A 17,185-nucleotide genomic window follows, 5' to 3' on the forward strand; every position below is an offset into this window, starting at 1 on the left:
AGGAGCTTGGAGCCAATTACCACTGACATTTAGTTTGAATCATACATGGTGATGGTGTCCACATTTGATGAAAACAGGGGGTAGGGAAAATTGTGAAAGTTCAGGAAAGTTCAGTGAGTCGTGGCGGATTTGTGTTGCTTTAAGAAAACTTTAAGATAATATATTGTTGTGTAGTTGGTAATTTGTAAAGTCGTGTTTGTTATAGGTCACTCTATGTTTTAATCAGCACAAAGATTTTTCTCTAACTGTATTTGAGGACAAGTGTTATCATCTGTTCTTCAAATTTTATGCACACCACATGCAGCTGTCCTGATCAGGTGAAATTATATATTTTCCACTCCAAATTCCCCTTCTAAGTAAATGTGTTCATACTGCAACTGTGAGATAATCTAGAAATTAATGTAAAACTACAGCAGAGATAGAAGAGGCTAAAACAAAGGAAAAGCTATGCAGTGCACACTACACACTCAGTTTTCAGCAGCAGTGCTGTAACATACCTGAAATACCACAGCAGGATCAATATATAAAGATGGTTGTGTCTGCAAGAAGCAAGGGTAAACCACAAAACATTTCATTCGCTTAAGAATTTTGCATATGCTTACTTCCTGCCCTGCCATATGAAACCCAGTTTTTATATTACTATTTTTTAAATTTTTTTATAAACCTCCATTAGAAAGGTATATAATAATTTTTTTTAATGTTTCCCTGACTGCGTAAATAGCATACAACTCTTATCTTACTTCATTTCCTGTCCACTTGGACCTCAAAAAGGCACTGAAATGAAAATGAAGTGTTTGGTAACAATGCAACATATCCTGTTAAAACATGGCTGCAACTTGCATGCGATCGTGGCTTTAGAAGTGATGGTTCTTCAGCCAGAATGTCCGTTGATATCAAAGATCAACGTTGGAAAGGCAGAGCTACCCCAATCATTTTATATAAATGTACCTGATAGGATTGCACTGTATGTCTTATGAGCATTTACAGAAGAGAAAAAAATGGGGTGGGGGGGAAATAAAGGGAGGCTGAGCAACAGTTTAGTGACCCTTCAAAGTTAGCAACTGTAAAAAAGTGACAAGACCGTTTTTCACAGTTGCAACCTTTGCAGCATCCCTGTGGTCATGTGATCAAGATTCAGAAATTTGCCAACTGGTTCATATTTATGACGGTCACAGTGCCCCCGGGGTCATGTTATCACATTTTGTAGCCTTCTGGCAAGCAAAGCCAATGGGAAAGCCTGATTCACTTAAGAACCAGGTTACTAACTTAACAGCTGCAGAAAATCACTTAACAACTGTGACAAGAAATGTTGTAAAATGGGGCAAAATGTACTTAACAAATGTCTCACTTAACAACAGAAATTTTGGGCTCAATTGTGCTCGTAAATCGAGGACTACCTGTATTTATGGAGGGATCTCCCCTTCCATTTTATTTCCTATTCCATCCAGAGACTCTACTCATTTGCTTTTGAACTCTTTGTTCCTAACAGTTGCATGTGCATCTGTCTCTTAATTTACATTTGGTGCCCTTTCTCGTGCTTGAATTAACTGTTGAACATGATTGAACTGAATTATTAACTATGTTGTAGAAATTTAGCTTCCCCATTTTGGAATAAAGTATCAGCAGGTAAGTACTTCTCAATACTTATGCTTTTTAATCTGTGTTCTAGTGAATCACAATAAAGCATGTAAATATATGTTCTCAGAGAAAAATGTACATGCAACATACAATTCTTCATTTCATACAGTCATATTTATGTGCACTTATATATGTATGGGAAGTCTCATTGACCTCAAGATAAAAAAAAACATTAGTTTCAACATCTAAGGAAGTGTTTAATATTTCAGACACTGTGATTTCAGCTACCCTTTTAAGTATTTCAACCACTAGCAAGAAGTTTATAATAGTGTGAACTATTTGTTGTTGTTGTTGTTGTTGTTGTTGTTAGTTGCAAAGTCGTGTCCGACCCATCGCGACCCTATGGACAATGTTCCTCCAGGCCTTCCTGTCCTCTACCATCTTCTGGAGTCCATTTAAGCTCATGCTTACTGCTTCAGTGACTCCATCCAGCCACCTCGTTCTCTGTCGTCCCCTTCTTCTATTGCCCTCAATCTTTCCCAGCATTAGGCTCTTCTCCAGTGAGTCCTTCCTTCTCATAAGGTGGCCAAAGTATTTGAGTTTTAGCTTCAGGATCTGGCCTTCTAAAGAGCAGTCAGGGTTGATCTCCTCTAGGACTGACCGGTTTGATCGCCTTGCAGTCCAAGGAACTCGCAGGAGTCTTCTCCAGCAAGTGTGAACTATAAGTCATCAGAAATTCACAAGGTGTATGTGTTGAAAGGAATTGTCAGTGAATTATAGACTTGGGTTTTTTCTGCCTGCACAAATGGTATATGTTTGTAATAATGGAAATTGTTTGAAAATATATCAAGCATGGACTGTGACTTCTAAATCTATAAGATCTTATGAGCAAAGTCTTTACATTTATTTTGTATAGATATTAAACATTTAATTTACTAACATTCGAAGTATGACTAGAAATCAGAATGAGTCAAACGCATATTAAATTTAGTTGGTTGATAGGTAAGTAGGTAGGTAGATATTATACGTAGAAGACAGATGGGAGATGAAATAGCCTTTCCAAAGACTATTTATATTCTTGAAAATTAGTTTTCTGGAAGCACAGGGAAAAACTTCCTGACACTAGATCAGATGCCCTTCTTTACACACTGTAAAGATCTTACTTATATTTATGAGTTTATATATCATTTCAGTGAGGATCTTAGTAAGTAATCTTTTGCTTTGATTTAAGCGTACTTATTGTTAACATCGCCAAAGAATTGAGGCCTTTGAACTATGGTGCTGGAGAAGACTCCTGCGAGTCCCTTGGACTGCAAAGCGATCAAACCAGTCAGTCCTAGAGGAGATCAATCCTGACTGCTCTTTAGAAGGCCAGATCCTGAAGCTAAAACTCAAATACTTTGGCCACCTAATGAGAAGGAAGGACTCACTGGAGAAGACCCTAATGCTGGGAAAGATCGAGGGCAATAGAAGAAGGGGACGACAGAGAATGAGGTGGCTGGATGGAGTCACTGAAGCAGTAGGCGTGAGCTTAAATGGACTCCAGAAGATGGTAGAAGACAGGAAGGCCTGGAGGAATGTTGTCCATAGGGTCGCGATGAGTCGGACACGACTTCGCAGCTAACAACAACAACATTGTTAACATGGAGCTATACAATGGGGTTTTAAATCCCCTGTGGATCAGGACTACCCAAGATCAAAGAAGGTAAATCTGATTCTCATAAAGATTATCTTGGTGAAGCAGTGGGCTAATGCCTCCTTAAGTAACACCAGCTGCCTGCAATTAGTGCAGGTTCGAGTCCCACCAGGCTCAAGGTTGACTCAGCCTTCCATCCTTCCGAGGTAAGTAAAATGAGGACCCAGATTGTTGGGGGCAATAAGCTGACTTTGTAATAATGCCGCTTGGGGGGGGTGAAAGCCCTAATAAGCAGGCATATACATAGAATGAAGGCTACTGCTAAGCTTGTAAGCCGCCCTGAGTCTTCGGAGAAGGGCGGGATATAAATGGAATTAAAATAAAATAAAATAAAAATGTCTAAACCAAAAAAAATCTGTGTTTTTGTGTTTTCCCATTTTCCCATTGAGCTAACTAGATAGACTCAATGAGATAAACATCAGGGAAGAAATTCAGTCCAGGCACGCATGAAAAATCTGGAGAAATGGCTGGGTAGGCAGAGTGGAAGGTAAAGAAGTACTAGAGATAATCTTGCAGGAAGAAAGGAAATGGATGGGAATAGAAAGCAAACCTGTAAACTGTAATTCTAAAGTCTGGAAAATACAAATAAAAGCTGTAAATATGAATGGAATTATAGGAAAGCAGGAAATAAGAAGAACGGGAAATGAGTGAAATAAGTCAGAGAGCCAATCAAAATACATATGCCAAGGAAACTAAGTTGTCCGAGATATGACAAACCTCAAGGAGGATAGTTAATCTCCCCGACCAGAGATGAAGAGAAAAGGGGACAAAGCAACTGAGAAGTGCATGTGGGTGGTGACAAAAGGTAGTAACTGCAGCAGTAGCTATTAGTGTTTTGGAGAAGAAATTTGTTTGTCTGATTGCTAATAAAGAAGGGAGGAGATAGCAAATAAAGCAGAGACTAGAGAGAAGAAAGAGTGGCAATTCCATTCCATTCCTAATTAGCCTGTGGTGGCAACAAGGAAAAGCTGCAACCTCATCTGATGTTAGTCCTTTGAGATAGATCAAACTCGGATACCAAAATTATGAATGCTAAAATTACTTTTATTATAGGGTTGCAGAACAGAACCAGATTTTTAGGTATAGTGGTACCTTGTTAAGGTAAAGGTAAAGGTTCCCCCGCACATGCATGCTAGTCGTTTCTGACTTTAGAGGCCGGTGCTCATCTCCGTTTCAAAGCCGAAGAGCCAGCACTTGTCCGAGGACGTCTCCGTGGTCATGTGGCCGGCATGACTAGACGGCACAGGCGCACGGAACAATGTTACCTTCCCACTGTAGTGGTCCCTATTTTTCTACTTGCATTTTTACGTGCTTTCGAACTGCTAGATTGGCAGAAGCTGGGACAAGTAACAGGTGCTCACTCTGTTACGCGGCACTCGGGATTCGACCCACCAAACTGCCGACCTTCTGATCGACAAGCTCAGTGTCCTAACCCACTGAGCCACCGCGTCCCTTCGGTACCTTGTTACTCATCATTAATTAGTTCCAGGAGTCGTGATGAGAACCAAAAGCGATGAGTACCAAACAAACTTTTCCCATTAGGAATATAGTGAGTCACAAGGCAGCCAACACCGACAAGTTCTAGCTTGCGCATTGAATGCCAAGGAAATGATAAGTACTGGGACAAAATGTTCACATCAAAATGCATTGAGTACCAAATTCGATGAGTTTCAAAGCAGTTGAGTACCAAGTTACCACTGTAACAAAAATAATGCTGTTGGGACTTACAGATAGTCAATTCAAAAAGACATTATAAATTGTAATGGAGCAAGATTATTATATTCACAAAGTTGGAAAGAGTTGGACATACTAAATGGAATTTTGACAGAATTTTCAGGAATGGCAAAACTGACTTGTTTGACTAGGCAAAAGGAAACAAGTACAATTATTAGTGACTGAAAATCATTTATGGAAACCCAAATGGAAAAAATGAACTGGTGATTTATGGGTGTTATGACTAGAAAGCAGAAAATATGGAAAGAATGGAATCAGGATATAATCTTAAAGGAGGAGGACAGAAGATAAATTTATTTTTAACTGCTTTAAAGAGAGTTGGAAGCTTCGCCTTTATAATTTTCTCTTTCTTTTTCTCTCTTTTCCTTTTCTCGGGTCATCATTTTGCTTTATTCCTTTCTCTTTTTCTTAAACTTGTGTCATTTTTATTGTAGAAAATTCTGTTGCATAAAATTCTTCAATGAAAATTAATTTTTTAAAAGAAACAATATACTGCTGTTCTGCAAACTGTATTGCAGGCCATTATTTTCATGACACATACAGTATATCAACAGCACCTATTCAACCACAGACCCTTTTATGATGATTGCCAGAAGTAGGAAGAGATATCATTATTGGAATCGACATATAACTTACTGTCATGCGATCAGATCAGAAAGTTGCAATCTTATTCAATATCCATTTACCTAAACTTGGGGTAACTTGTTTCATAATTTATGGATGTAATGAAACAACATAGGCTATATTCAGGACAACAAAGGTGAACATAATATTGAATGGAGATTAATTTACTTGCTTTAAAATGACAGAAAAAATGATTAGTATAAAGAAAACAGCTACCTTCCTTAAAAAAAACCTCTGCAAAATATTTTCTAACAATGTGTCAAAAGCAAGTTGTTTAGAAAAACAGCTACATCTATCAAGCAAACAGAGTGGGAAAACTGCATTTATTGGGGAAAAACTGCAAAATCTTAAAAGATCTCTTTTTTTTAAAAAAAACCCTATTTCTCCCAGCCGTGTATTTCAGACATTAGCCACGTGTACTGAATAGGAAACATTTTAGAATCGGACAAATTTGATTGATACTCTCTGGGAACAAATGGTGCGATTGCAACATGACATAACACACATACTGCACAAATCCATGTATTCTGTACCATAAAAGCAAGAGACAATTCCAAGATCCATCCAACAAGCACTCACTGTGGCCATTGCCTTACATGGAATAAACATGGTCAAATATCCATACCTTCATCTCTATGACTGTTTGAAGAGCTTTTGTCTTTGCTGGCTCAGGCTGAAGTTGTGTCCTTCGGTGCAGTTCCTGTGGAGGGACACGATAAAAGTAAGCTTGACGACTCATCTTTCCATGATTTGATCTACAAAATATGATTGTTAGCCGAAATGCTACAGGTACATCACTGCCACAAATCCTTCTTGCATCTCTATCTTATGTTACAGGCAGAACATATGCGCTATTTCAGAACTCTTTCTCAATAATTAATGTCAGCAGTCACAAAGCAGCATGTTGTATTTGGACGAAATGAGATGATGATACTTCTCTGCCCAAGCATCAAATAATAAGTCTTTCAACTGCAGTACATTACGTTGCTAATTAAAACATACAGAGAGAGGAAAAGATAGTGGGGGGGAGGGAGAGAGAGAGAAGGAAAGAAAGAAATGTCATTTAAAATTTCTGCTCAACTTCGCTACATTGTTTTTCTCTGATGCTGGAACCAACTAATTTACAGACATTTCATTCAGATTTGACATTTCCAGAATAGTAATTATATAGTAAATTGATGTAGAACTGTCTAATGTAGGTTTTGTATGTCGGTTCATCTTTTTTCATGATCTGATGTTTTCTAAAATTTGCATTTTATTCCTTAAAAGATTTACTTCCACATTAGTCCCAATCCTTCCACAAACCATTTGTACATTAACAGAATTAAGAAGTAGGGTTTTGATGAATAGTTTAAAACATGATACAAGATGTCTGTACTACATAACAGACTCCCCCTGCTCCATGTCACTGAATCCTGAAACTCACAAAAATTTGGGATTTTCAGAGAGATAGTTATTGTACTGGCAGCAAAAGCCACAGAATATCCTCACACCTTGAAAACTGGCTTTTATTACTACATAACATTGTGAAATTCACAGCCCATTCCATCTGATGCATGACAAGCAGTCATGGAATCACAGAACTAGACATGGCCATGCAGACTGAGTTGAGTTCCTGTACTTGTCCAGTTGTCCAGCCCTTGAATACATATAGGGAAGGGTATCCCATGACCTGTCCTGCTAAAGAGTTTCACTGTCACACAGCTCTTGGTGATACTATATTTTTTCTTACTAAAAGTCCTGTGCTAGAAGCATAATGCCAAAGACGTGATGGAAGAAAGACAAGAAATTACACAACTTATCTATAGACGATGGTAAAGTAAAGGTAAAGATTTCCTTTGTCCAGTTGTTTCAAACTCTGTGGGTCAGTGCTCATCTTCATTTCTTAGCCGAGGGAGCCAGCATTGTCCAAAGACATTTCTATGGTCATGTGGCTAGTATGACTATACCCAGAGGCACATGGACCCTCTTACCTTCCCACTGAAATGGTACCTATTTACCTACTTGCATTTGCAGGCTTTCAAACTGCTAGGTAGGTAGGAGCTGGCGCAAGAATGGGAGCTTGCCCCATCATGCAGCACTCGGTTCTCGAACCCAGGCTGTCAGCTTTCCGGTTGACAGGTTCAGCATCTTTAACCCCTAACAAACCACACCTCTTATAAAAGGTGACAGTCAATACAGGAGAGACATTATTGCACTGATCAGATGGTTAAGTTCTATGTTATAATAGGAAAACTTGATCTCTTTTTACTCTTTGATAAAACTGAGCAATCTCATCTGAACAATCTACAATGGATAAATCCTGAATATATTGCATCTTCCTAGCTGCAAGGAGAATACCTAAGGACTATATATTCACTTTTTGTTCCTTTTTGCGTGGTAAGGACAGGCACAAGTCAGCCAATGAGGAGCATTTCCTTCTTAGACTGTCTTCCTAATCAGGGAAAGTTTTGTTTGGGCTGAACGTGTGAAACTCTCCCTCATCTTCTTTTCCACATAAGATCAGGTTCATTACTAAGCTCCATGGCAACAACCAAGTATCTTTTACAATATCATATTTCTACTGGGTTTGCCTATTGTTCTGAAGTATTTTAAATGCTTTCAATGCAATTCCAAAATCTCTGTTTAAAGAGATTTTTGAATTACGTTTTTCTCTTTATTACTTGAAGCTCTAAAGTTCATATAAGATACAAATACATATCGGGTAGGTTTCAGGGGCTAGAATCAATTCTTTCATTAAATACAGAAATGCATATGCTGTGCTTGGAAGTTGGCTTTCAAATAGCTATATGTGGAACAGATCATAACCCCATCATGTCGGGGTGGGGGGGAGAGGATATAACTCTTTCTATGATATGCTATTAGCAAAAAGATGGATTACATCCCAAAGTTCTCAAGGAACTGGCAGACGTGATCTCAGAACCACTGAACTATATTTTTCATAGATCCTGGAGCACTGGGGAACTACCAGAGGACTGGAAGAGAGCTGATGTAGTTCCCATCTTCAAAAAAGGGAAAAAAATAGATCCAGGAAACTACAGGCCTATCAGCCTGACCTCAATACCTGGGAAGATTCTGGAAAAGATAATCAAACAACAAATCAGCGAACACCTTGATGCAAACAAAGTCATCACTAAAAGTAAACATGGGTTTGTCAAAAACAGATCATGCCAGACAAATCTTATTACATTCTTTGACCAAGTGACAAAATTAGTGGACCAGAGGAATGCTGTAGATATAATTTACTTGGACTTCAGTAAGGCATTTGATAACGTAGATCACAACCTACTACTTGATAAGATAGAAAAATATGGGTTAGACAGCATCACCACCAGATGGATTCGTAGCTGGCTGACAGGCCGTACTCAGCGTGTGGTCCTCAATGGAACCGCATCTACATGGAAGGAAGTGTGTAGTGGGGTGCCCCAGGGCTCTGTCCTGGGCCCAGTGCTCTTCAATATCTTCATTAACGACTTGGATGAGGGGATAGATGGGGAACTCATCAAATTTGCAGACGACACCAAGCTGGCAGGAATAGCCAATACTCCAGAAGATAGGCTTAAGATACAGAAGGATCTGGACAGACTCGAACACTGGGCACTATCTAACAAAATGAAATTCAATGGTGAAAAAAGTAAGGTTCTACATTTAGGCAGGAAAAATCAAATGCACAGGTATAGTATAGGTGGTACCTTGCTCAATAGTAGTAACTGTGAGAGAGATCTTGGAGTCCTAGTAGACAATCACTTAAATATGAGCCAGCAGTGTGCTGCAGCTGCCAAAAAAGCCAACACAGTGCTAGGCTGCATTAACAGAGGGATAGAATCAAGATCAAGTGAAGTACTAATACCACTTTACAATGCTTTGGTAAGGCCACACCTGGAATACTGCATCCAGTTTTGGTCACCACGATGTAAAAAAGATGTTGAGACTCTAGAAAGGGTACAGAGAAGAGCAACAAAGATGATTAGGGGGCTGGAGGCCAAAACATATAGGGAATGGTTGCTGGAATTGGGTATGTGTAGTTTAACGAAGAGAAGAGTGAGGGGTGACATGATAGCAGTGTTCCAATATCTCAGGGGCTACCACAAAGAAGAGGGAGTCAAGCTATTCTCCAAAGCACCTGAAAGCAGGACAAGAAGCAACAGATGGAAACTAGTCAAGGAGAGAAGCAACCTAGAACTAAGGAGGAACTTCCTGACAGTTATTATTATTATTATTATTATTATTATTATTATTATTATTATTATTATTATTATTATTATTATTATTATTATTATTATTATTATTATTATTATTATTATTATTATTATTATTATTAAAAATTGCTTTTCAGAAGCAGTTATGGAAGTGAAGTTGCCATTAAAGTTTTTCTTTCAGGGGTAATGGCTCAGTGATCAATTTTCATAGAAAGAGAAAGAGAAACATCTTTAAAAATACAATCTATTTATCACAATCCTACAATTGATGAGATAACTAAACTTAATCTACACTTTTCTAAACTTAAGGTTAATGCAAACATGGATTTAATGTTGTGCCTACTTTGTTTATACTTTGGTTCTAATTTTTTACACGGCTATAGTTACAAGGCTATAAATTTCATTGAACAAAGCAAAACCTATCTTGAGATAAACATACAATGGACTGCTAGCTAACTAGCTAGCTATCTTTATCTCTATCTATTGTAAACCACCCAGAGAGGGCTGTAAAGTGCTATGGTGCTGTTGCTATCTATCTATCTATCTATCTATCTATCTATCTATCTATCTATCTATCTATCTATCTATCTATCTATCTATCTATCTATCTATCTATATCATCTACTATATCTTTCATCTATTAATATGGTTTCCACTGAAACTAGTCAGGTTTAAAACTGTGTAACTCTCTAAATGATATTCTTATTCTGCTAAATCTAAATACCAAACCAGACATTATTTTAAATTCTGGCAATGCAAATGACTCACCATTTTGATAATTGCTACATTTTAGAATAATAGCCAAGTGACTCCTAAAGTGGGAACTGCCTCAGTTGATGGGATTTAAAGATAAATGCAGAATTTGCAATTTTTTATTATATCAGAGTAGTGGAATGAGAAAAGAAAATATCCGGCCAAAAAACAACCTAGCCAGCTCTCAATAAGTATTACATTAGTTTTAAAACCAAACAGTCCCCTAAGAATGCTTAGAATGAAATTGGCATATGAACTGGGTGTTATCCATCACCCCTGGAAAAAAGCCCAAACTTCCACCTCTTTTGTCAAAGATGTATTTACTGCCAGAGATGAGTATTCCTAAATTTCTATCATAATAAGCAACAGTGCCTTATTATGTTTCTCCTGTTTGCAACAAGCTTAGGATCCAAAAAGATCTTGACAAACTTGAACAATGGGCCCTATCCAACAAAATGAAATTTAACATGGAGAAAAGCAAGATTTTACATTTAGGCAGGAAAAACCCAAAGGCATAAATACAGATTAGGCAAAGCCTGGCTCAAAAAACAGTAACTGTGAGAGGGACCTTTGAGTCCTAGTGGATGATCACTTAAACATGAGCCAGCAAAGTGCAACAGTAGCCAAAAAAAGTTAATACAATCCTTGGTTGTGCAAACAGAGGTATAGAATCAAAATAACATGAAGTAGTAGTACCATCTTAGGTAAAGGTAAAGGTTCCCCCGCACATGTGTGCTAGTCGTTTCTGACTCTAGGGACTGGTGCTCATCTCCGTTTCAAAGCCGAAGAGCCAGCTCTTGTCCGAGGACGTCTCCGTGGTCATGTGGCTGGCATGACTAGATACCAAAGGTGCACAAAACACTGTTACCTTCCCACTGTAGTGGTCCCTATTTTTCTACTTGCATTTTTATGTGCTTTCGAACTGCTAGGTTGGCAGAAGCTGGGACAAGTAACAGGCGTTCACTCTGTCACATGGCACTCGGGATTCGACCCGCCAAACTGCCAACCTTCTGATTGAGAAGCTCAGCATCCTAACCCACAAAAGCAAAGCTTCCTCAGACAGCCATTTTGCTTTCTTGCATTTCTTTTTCTTTGGGATGGTTTTAGTTGCTACCTCTTGTACAATGTTGTGAACCTCTGTCCATAGTTCTTCAGGCACTCTGTCTATCAGATCTAATTCCTTAAATCTATTTGTCACCTCTTCTGTATATTCAAAAGGGATATGATTTAATTTACCATATTTTCCGGCATATAAGACAACTGGGCGTATAAGATGACCCCCTACATTTCCTGTTAAATTATAGGGTTTGGGCTATACTCGCCGTATAAGACTACCCCTCTTCCAACGCACACCAAATAAAAATTAAAAAACATCAGATTTGATTTTAATATGGTAATTTTAATTCAAATGCTTATGACATGCAGGTACTTAGTAGGAAAACTGTCACTTATAAACATAAGGCTGTTTGTCATCAAACATGTAAACATAAAACAGTGCAAGTGGATTAAACTTTTCCTAATTCACCCTAAAGCTTTCCCAAATGGGAGATCCACTCCAGGTTTTCCAGCCAGCCCGCCCAGTTCCTGAGTCAAATGTGTCCTTAGAGCTAAGCAGCTGCTCTGGCTGCTGCATTCCCCACCTGCCTTTCAAGTTGGGATAGACTGCAGCTGCTCTTCAACTTTAGAAGGAAAGACGCCCAGACCCTAGCCTGTAAAAAATCACAGACTGCAGCTTCTTCTCCAATTGGTCCTGCTTTCCCTGTGCAGACCTAATGGGAGATCCGCTCCAGGTTTTCCAGCCAGCCCTGTCTCTAAAGTTTCAGCACCCAGCGTATAAGACGATCTCTGAGTTTTGAGAAGATTTTCATGGGTTAAAAAGTCGTCTTATATGCCAGAAAATACGATATACCTGAGTGGCCTAGTGCTTTTCCCTACTTTCTTCAGTTTAAGTCTAAACTTTGCAACGAGAAGCTCATGGTCTGAGCCACAGTCAGCTCCTGGTCTTGTTTTTTAATGACTGTATAGAGCATCTTTGGCTGCAGAGCATATAGTCAATCTGATTTCTGTATTGACCGTCTGGTGATGTCCATGTGTAGAGCCATCTCTTGGGTTGTTGGAAAAGAGTGTTTGCTATGACCATCGTATTCTCTTGATAAAATTCTATCAGCCAGTGCCCTGCTTCATTTTGTACTCCAACGCCAAACTTGCCTGTTATTCCAGTTATCTTTTGGCTTCCTACTTTAGCATTCCAATCCCCCATGATGATAAGGACATCATTTTTTGGTGTTAGTTCTATAAGGTGCTGTAGGGCTTCATAGAACTGGTCAATTTCATCGCCTTCAGAACTGGAGGTTGGGGCATAGACTTGGACTACTGTGATATTGAATGGTTTTCCTTGGATTCGAACTGAGATTTATTTATTTATTTATTTATTTTATTGCATTTATATACCGCCCTTTCCCTGAGGACTCAGGGCGGTTTACAGGGAGTTAAAAATCAACCATACAAAAGTTAAAACCCAATTTAAAAAAATATTAAATCAACCCTGTACTATTAAAAACCCCAAATAAAATGAATGTCTCCTCAGCCTGGGCCCGAGAGTTCAAAGAGCCAGGTCTTCAGGCCCCGGCGGAATGATCGGAGGTCGGGAGCAGTCCTCAGCTCCACCGGCAGCTGGTTCCAGAGGGCAGGCGCCCCCACTGAGAAGGCCCTATCCCTGGGTGTCACCCGCCGGCAATCTCTTACCGGCGGGACCCTGAGCAGACCCTCCCTGTGGGAGCGCACTGGGCGAAGGGCGTTTGATGCCGGCAGCAGGTGTTCCCTCAAATACCCCGGACCCAGGCCATGTAGGGCTTTATAGGTGATAACCAGCACCTTGAATTTTACCCGGAGGGCAACCGGAAGCCAATGCAGCTCGCGGAGTAGAGGTGTTACATGGGAGTATCGGGAAACCCCCATTACAACTCGCGCGGCCGCATTCTGCACCAGTTGAAGCCTCCGAGTGGTCTTCAAGGGCAGCCCCATGTAGAGAGCGTTACAGTAGTCCAAACGGGAGGTCACAAGCGCATGAGTAACTGTGCGTAGGGCGTCTCGGTCCAGATAGGGACGCAACTGGCGCACCAGGCGAACCTGTGCAAAAGCCCCCCTGGTCACGGCTCCTATGTGATCTTCAAAATTGAGCCGTGAATCCAGGAGGACGCCCAAGTTGCAAGCCCTATCAACGGGGGGTAACACCTCACCCCCCATCGTTAGAGGTGGAATAACTTGGTTAACCCGAGATGCCGATATGCACAGCCACTCAGTCTTGGCGGGATTGAGACGAAGCCTGTTTCTCCCCATCCAGACCTGAACCGCCTCCAGGCACCGGGACATCACGGAGAGGGCATCACTGGGTTGGTTCGGGGTGGAAAGAAAAAGTTGGGTATCATCAGCGTACTGGTGATACCCCACCCCGAAGCCACGAATGATCTCGCCCAGCGGCTTCATATAGATGTTGAACAGGAGAGGCGAGAGAACCGACCCCTGAGGGACTCCACAAATGAGAGGCCTCGGGGCGGATCTCTGCCCTCCCGTCAACACCGACTGCGAGCGGCCCTGGAGGTAGGAGGAGAACCACCGTAAAACGGTGCCTCCCACTCCCAACCCCCTGAGACGCCCCAGCAGGATACCATGGTCGATGGTATCGAAAGCCGCTGAGAGATCTAATAGGACCAGGACAGAGGAGCAACCCCTGTCCCTTGCCCTCCAGAGATCATTCACCAGCGCGACCAATGCCGTCTCCGTGCTGTGTCCGGGCCTGAAACCCGATTGGTACGGGTCCAGATAATCAGTTTCCTCCAGGAACAGAGGGAGCTGATGCGCCACCACACTCTCAACAACCTTTGCCAGAAAGCGAAGGTTGGAGACTGGACGGTAGTTGTCTAAAGCAGCCGGGTCCAAAGCAGGCTTCTTGAGAAGGGGTCTCACCACCGCCTCCTTCAAGGCGGCAGGGAAGACACCCTCCTTCAAAGAAGCAGTTATTACTGCATGGAACCAGCCTCGTGTTCCCTCCCGAGCCGCATAAGCTAGCCAGGAGGGGCATCATTCTGTCATTTTGGGGATTGTATCCCAATATTGCTTTTCCTACTCTTTTATTGACTATCAAGGCTACTCCATTTCTTCTGAGGGATTCTTGCCTCCAGTAGTTTACCTGATGGTCATCTGAATTAAGTTCACCCATTCCTGTCCATTTTAGTTCACTGATTCCTAAGATGTCAATGTTCAGTCTTGTCATCTCTTGTTTGACCACGTCCAGCTTTCCTTGATTCATGGATCTTACATTCCAGGTTCCTATGGAGAAAAAATCTTTACAGCATCGGAGTTTCCTTTCACCACCAGATACACCCACAGCTGAGCGTCCTTTCGGCTTTGGCCCAGTTGCTTCATTCTTTCTGGTGCTACTAGTACTAGCCCTCTGCTCTTCCCCAGTAGCATATTGGACACCTTCTGACCTGAGGGGCTCATCTTCCAGCGTCATATCATTTTGCCTTTTGGTACTGTCCATAGGGTTTTCATGGCAAAGATACTGGAATGGGTTGCCATTTCCTTCTCCAGTGGATCACGTTTTGTCAGAACTCTCTGCTATGACCTGTCCATCTTGGGTGGCCCTGCACAGCATAGCTCATAGCTTCATTGAATTATGCAAGCCCCTTTACCATGACAAGACAGTAATCCATGAAGGGGGAACATAAATTAGGGCTATGCAATATTAGAGTTTCAATCTGCAAAAAGTGGTTTGGAACACTTGACAATTGTACCCATTTGCAGCTCTTTAAACCAGCTGTGCATTTTCCCAGGATTAAAAAATATTGAAGCACCTTTGGAAATCAAAGTGCTGCACATTCTTAGTATAAATTGTAAATGTAACACTTTAGCACCATCACAATATGGATAGCTTTGCTTATCCCACTAAAATATACTATATTATACTTTTCTGAAAATATGAAGCTATTTTTAAAATTCAAGGCAAATATTTCTGCAAAGCACCTGTAGGCAGCACAAGAAGCAATGGATGTCAACAATTAGATTTATTAATTTGCTATAGTATAAATTATGAGCCTACAGAGAAATGCATTCATTCAAAAGTACTCCTTAAAATGGTGGCAAGGTATAAATTCTGCTGGTATAACTCTAATTATAATTACTGAAATGCCACATTGTCCCAGACGTGTCTCAGATGAAAGCAAACAAAAATTTGGCTGCAGATCAGTGCCAACCCACAGACATCTGAAAAGAAAGTTAAATACTGAATCAGATGCAAAAGACAAGAGAAGATTTGAGACAAATGATCACAGCATATCTTTCAAAGCAGAAATAAGCAAGCTGGTGCTTTGGGGATGTATTTGATTTGTAGGCAACACAATCCAAGCCCATCTTATATTAGCTTTTCATGAAAGCCTTTGGGGAGAGAGAGAGAGAGAGAGAGAGAGAGAGAGAGAGAGAGAGAGAGAGAGAGAGAGAGAGAGAGAGAGAGAGAGAGAGAGAGAGAGAGAGAGAGAGAGAGAGAGGGAGAGGGAGAGGGAGAGGGAGAGGGAGAGGGAGAGGGAGAGAGAGAGAGAGAGAGAGAGAGATGATTCCAGGAAGAGATTCTATAGGTACATGACATATGTCAACCTACTAAAAAGTGGCAGATCAGAACAGACAACAAATTAGGCCAAGTCATCTGGCAGAGCTACTTCACTCTATCCTAAGCCATATGGTTCTCCATGTTGCTGCCCCATAAACCACCTTACGGCAATTGTTTTAAGAAAGCCTTCAAAGCAAGAGATTGAACATGAATGCTGAAGTGCTGGACTACAGTCTGGATTAAGGAATGCAGATCTTTGAACATAACTATCCAAGTACATCCCATATCAAACTGCACTTTTTAAATATTTCTGTGTAAATTCTCATATACTTTTTTCTGTTATTAGTTCAAAGACCTTCCACAAGGGAAGGAGCTATCATGATCTTGGCACTTGGAAATGGGATATCTTTCCTGAGGTTTATTGATAAAAACATTTTTATTAACTTAAACACTGTAACAATTCTTATACATTTCACATGTGTCTTTAAGTCTATTTTATAGTTTTGGCTGCTGCCGTTGTTTTTGTTCATTCCTTATTCTATGTTTTTAGGTTTTGGTCTGTACAGCCACATTTTATATGATTCAGGTGGTATAATGGTCTGAAGATCTAAGAGCTATAAGAGAAGGGTCCCCAACCCTGGTCCGTGGACCAGTACCAGGCCGCGGCATGCCAGCAACCAGTCCAAACAAACAAGCACAGCCCCATCTGTGAGATGCAGGCAGCATACAAAACCAGGCACTCTCTAGTCCACAGAAAAACCTCTGCTATAAGGCCCCCTCAGTCCTCCATCACTAATGAGCTGTTACATTAGCCTTAGTCTCTTATTTCAACTCTGCAGTCATTAACATAATACCCCTCAGGAGCTTACTCTAAATTTAGTTTATAGAACTAAATGCAATATCATTGGCTTGACAAACATGCTACTTCATCTTTCTTCTCTGTAAGTTTTAACTTTTAACGTTTAGCTAAACAAAAGATACATGGTCATTTCAATG

The 17,185-nt window shown here is 40.5% G+C and overlaps 1 protein-coding gene across 1 annotated transcript in view; it reads right to left on the reverse strand.

The window, feature by feature from the left end:
• Window positions 1-17,185, reverse strand: part of ERC2 (ELKS/RAB6-interacting/CAST family member 2) — a gene marked incomplete at its 5' end in the record, with an annotated part of 592,568 nt that overhangs the window by 412,032 nt on the left and 163,351 nt on the right. The window contains one exon of the mRNA XM_081317437.1: window positions 6,258-6,332. Within this exon, the coding sequence (XP_081173563.1) occupies window positions 6,258-6,332 (75 nt within the window). The remainder of the gene's footprint in view (window positions 1-6,257; window positions 6,333-17,185) is intronic.

This window comes from Vipera berus (assembly GCF_964194415.1).
Source record: "Vipera berus genome assembly, chromosome: 2".
Taxonomy (NCBI): domain Eukaryota; kingdom Metazoa; phylum Chordata; class Lepidosauria; order Squamata; family Viperidae; genus Vipera; species Vipera berus.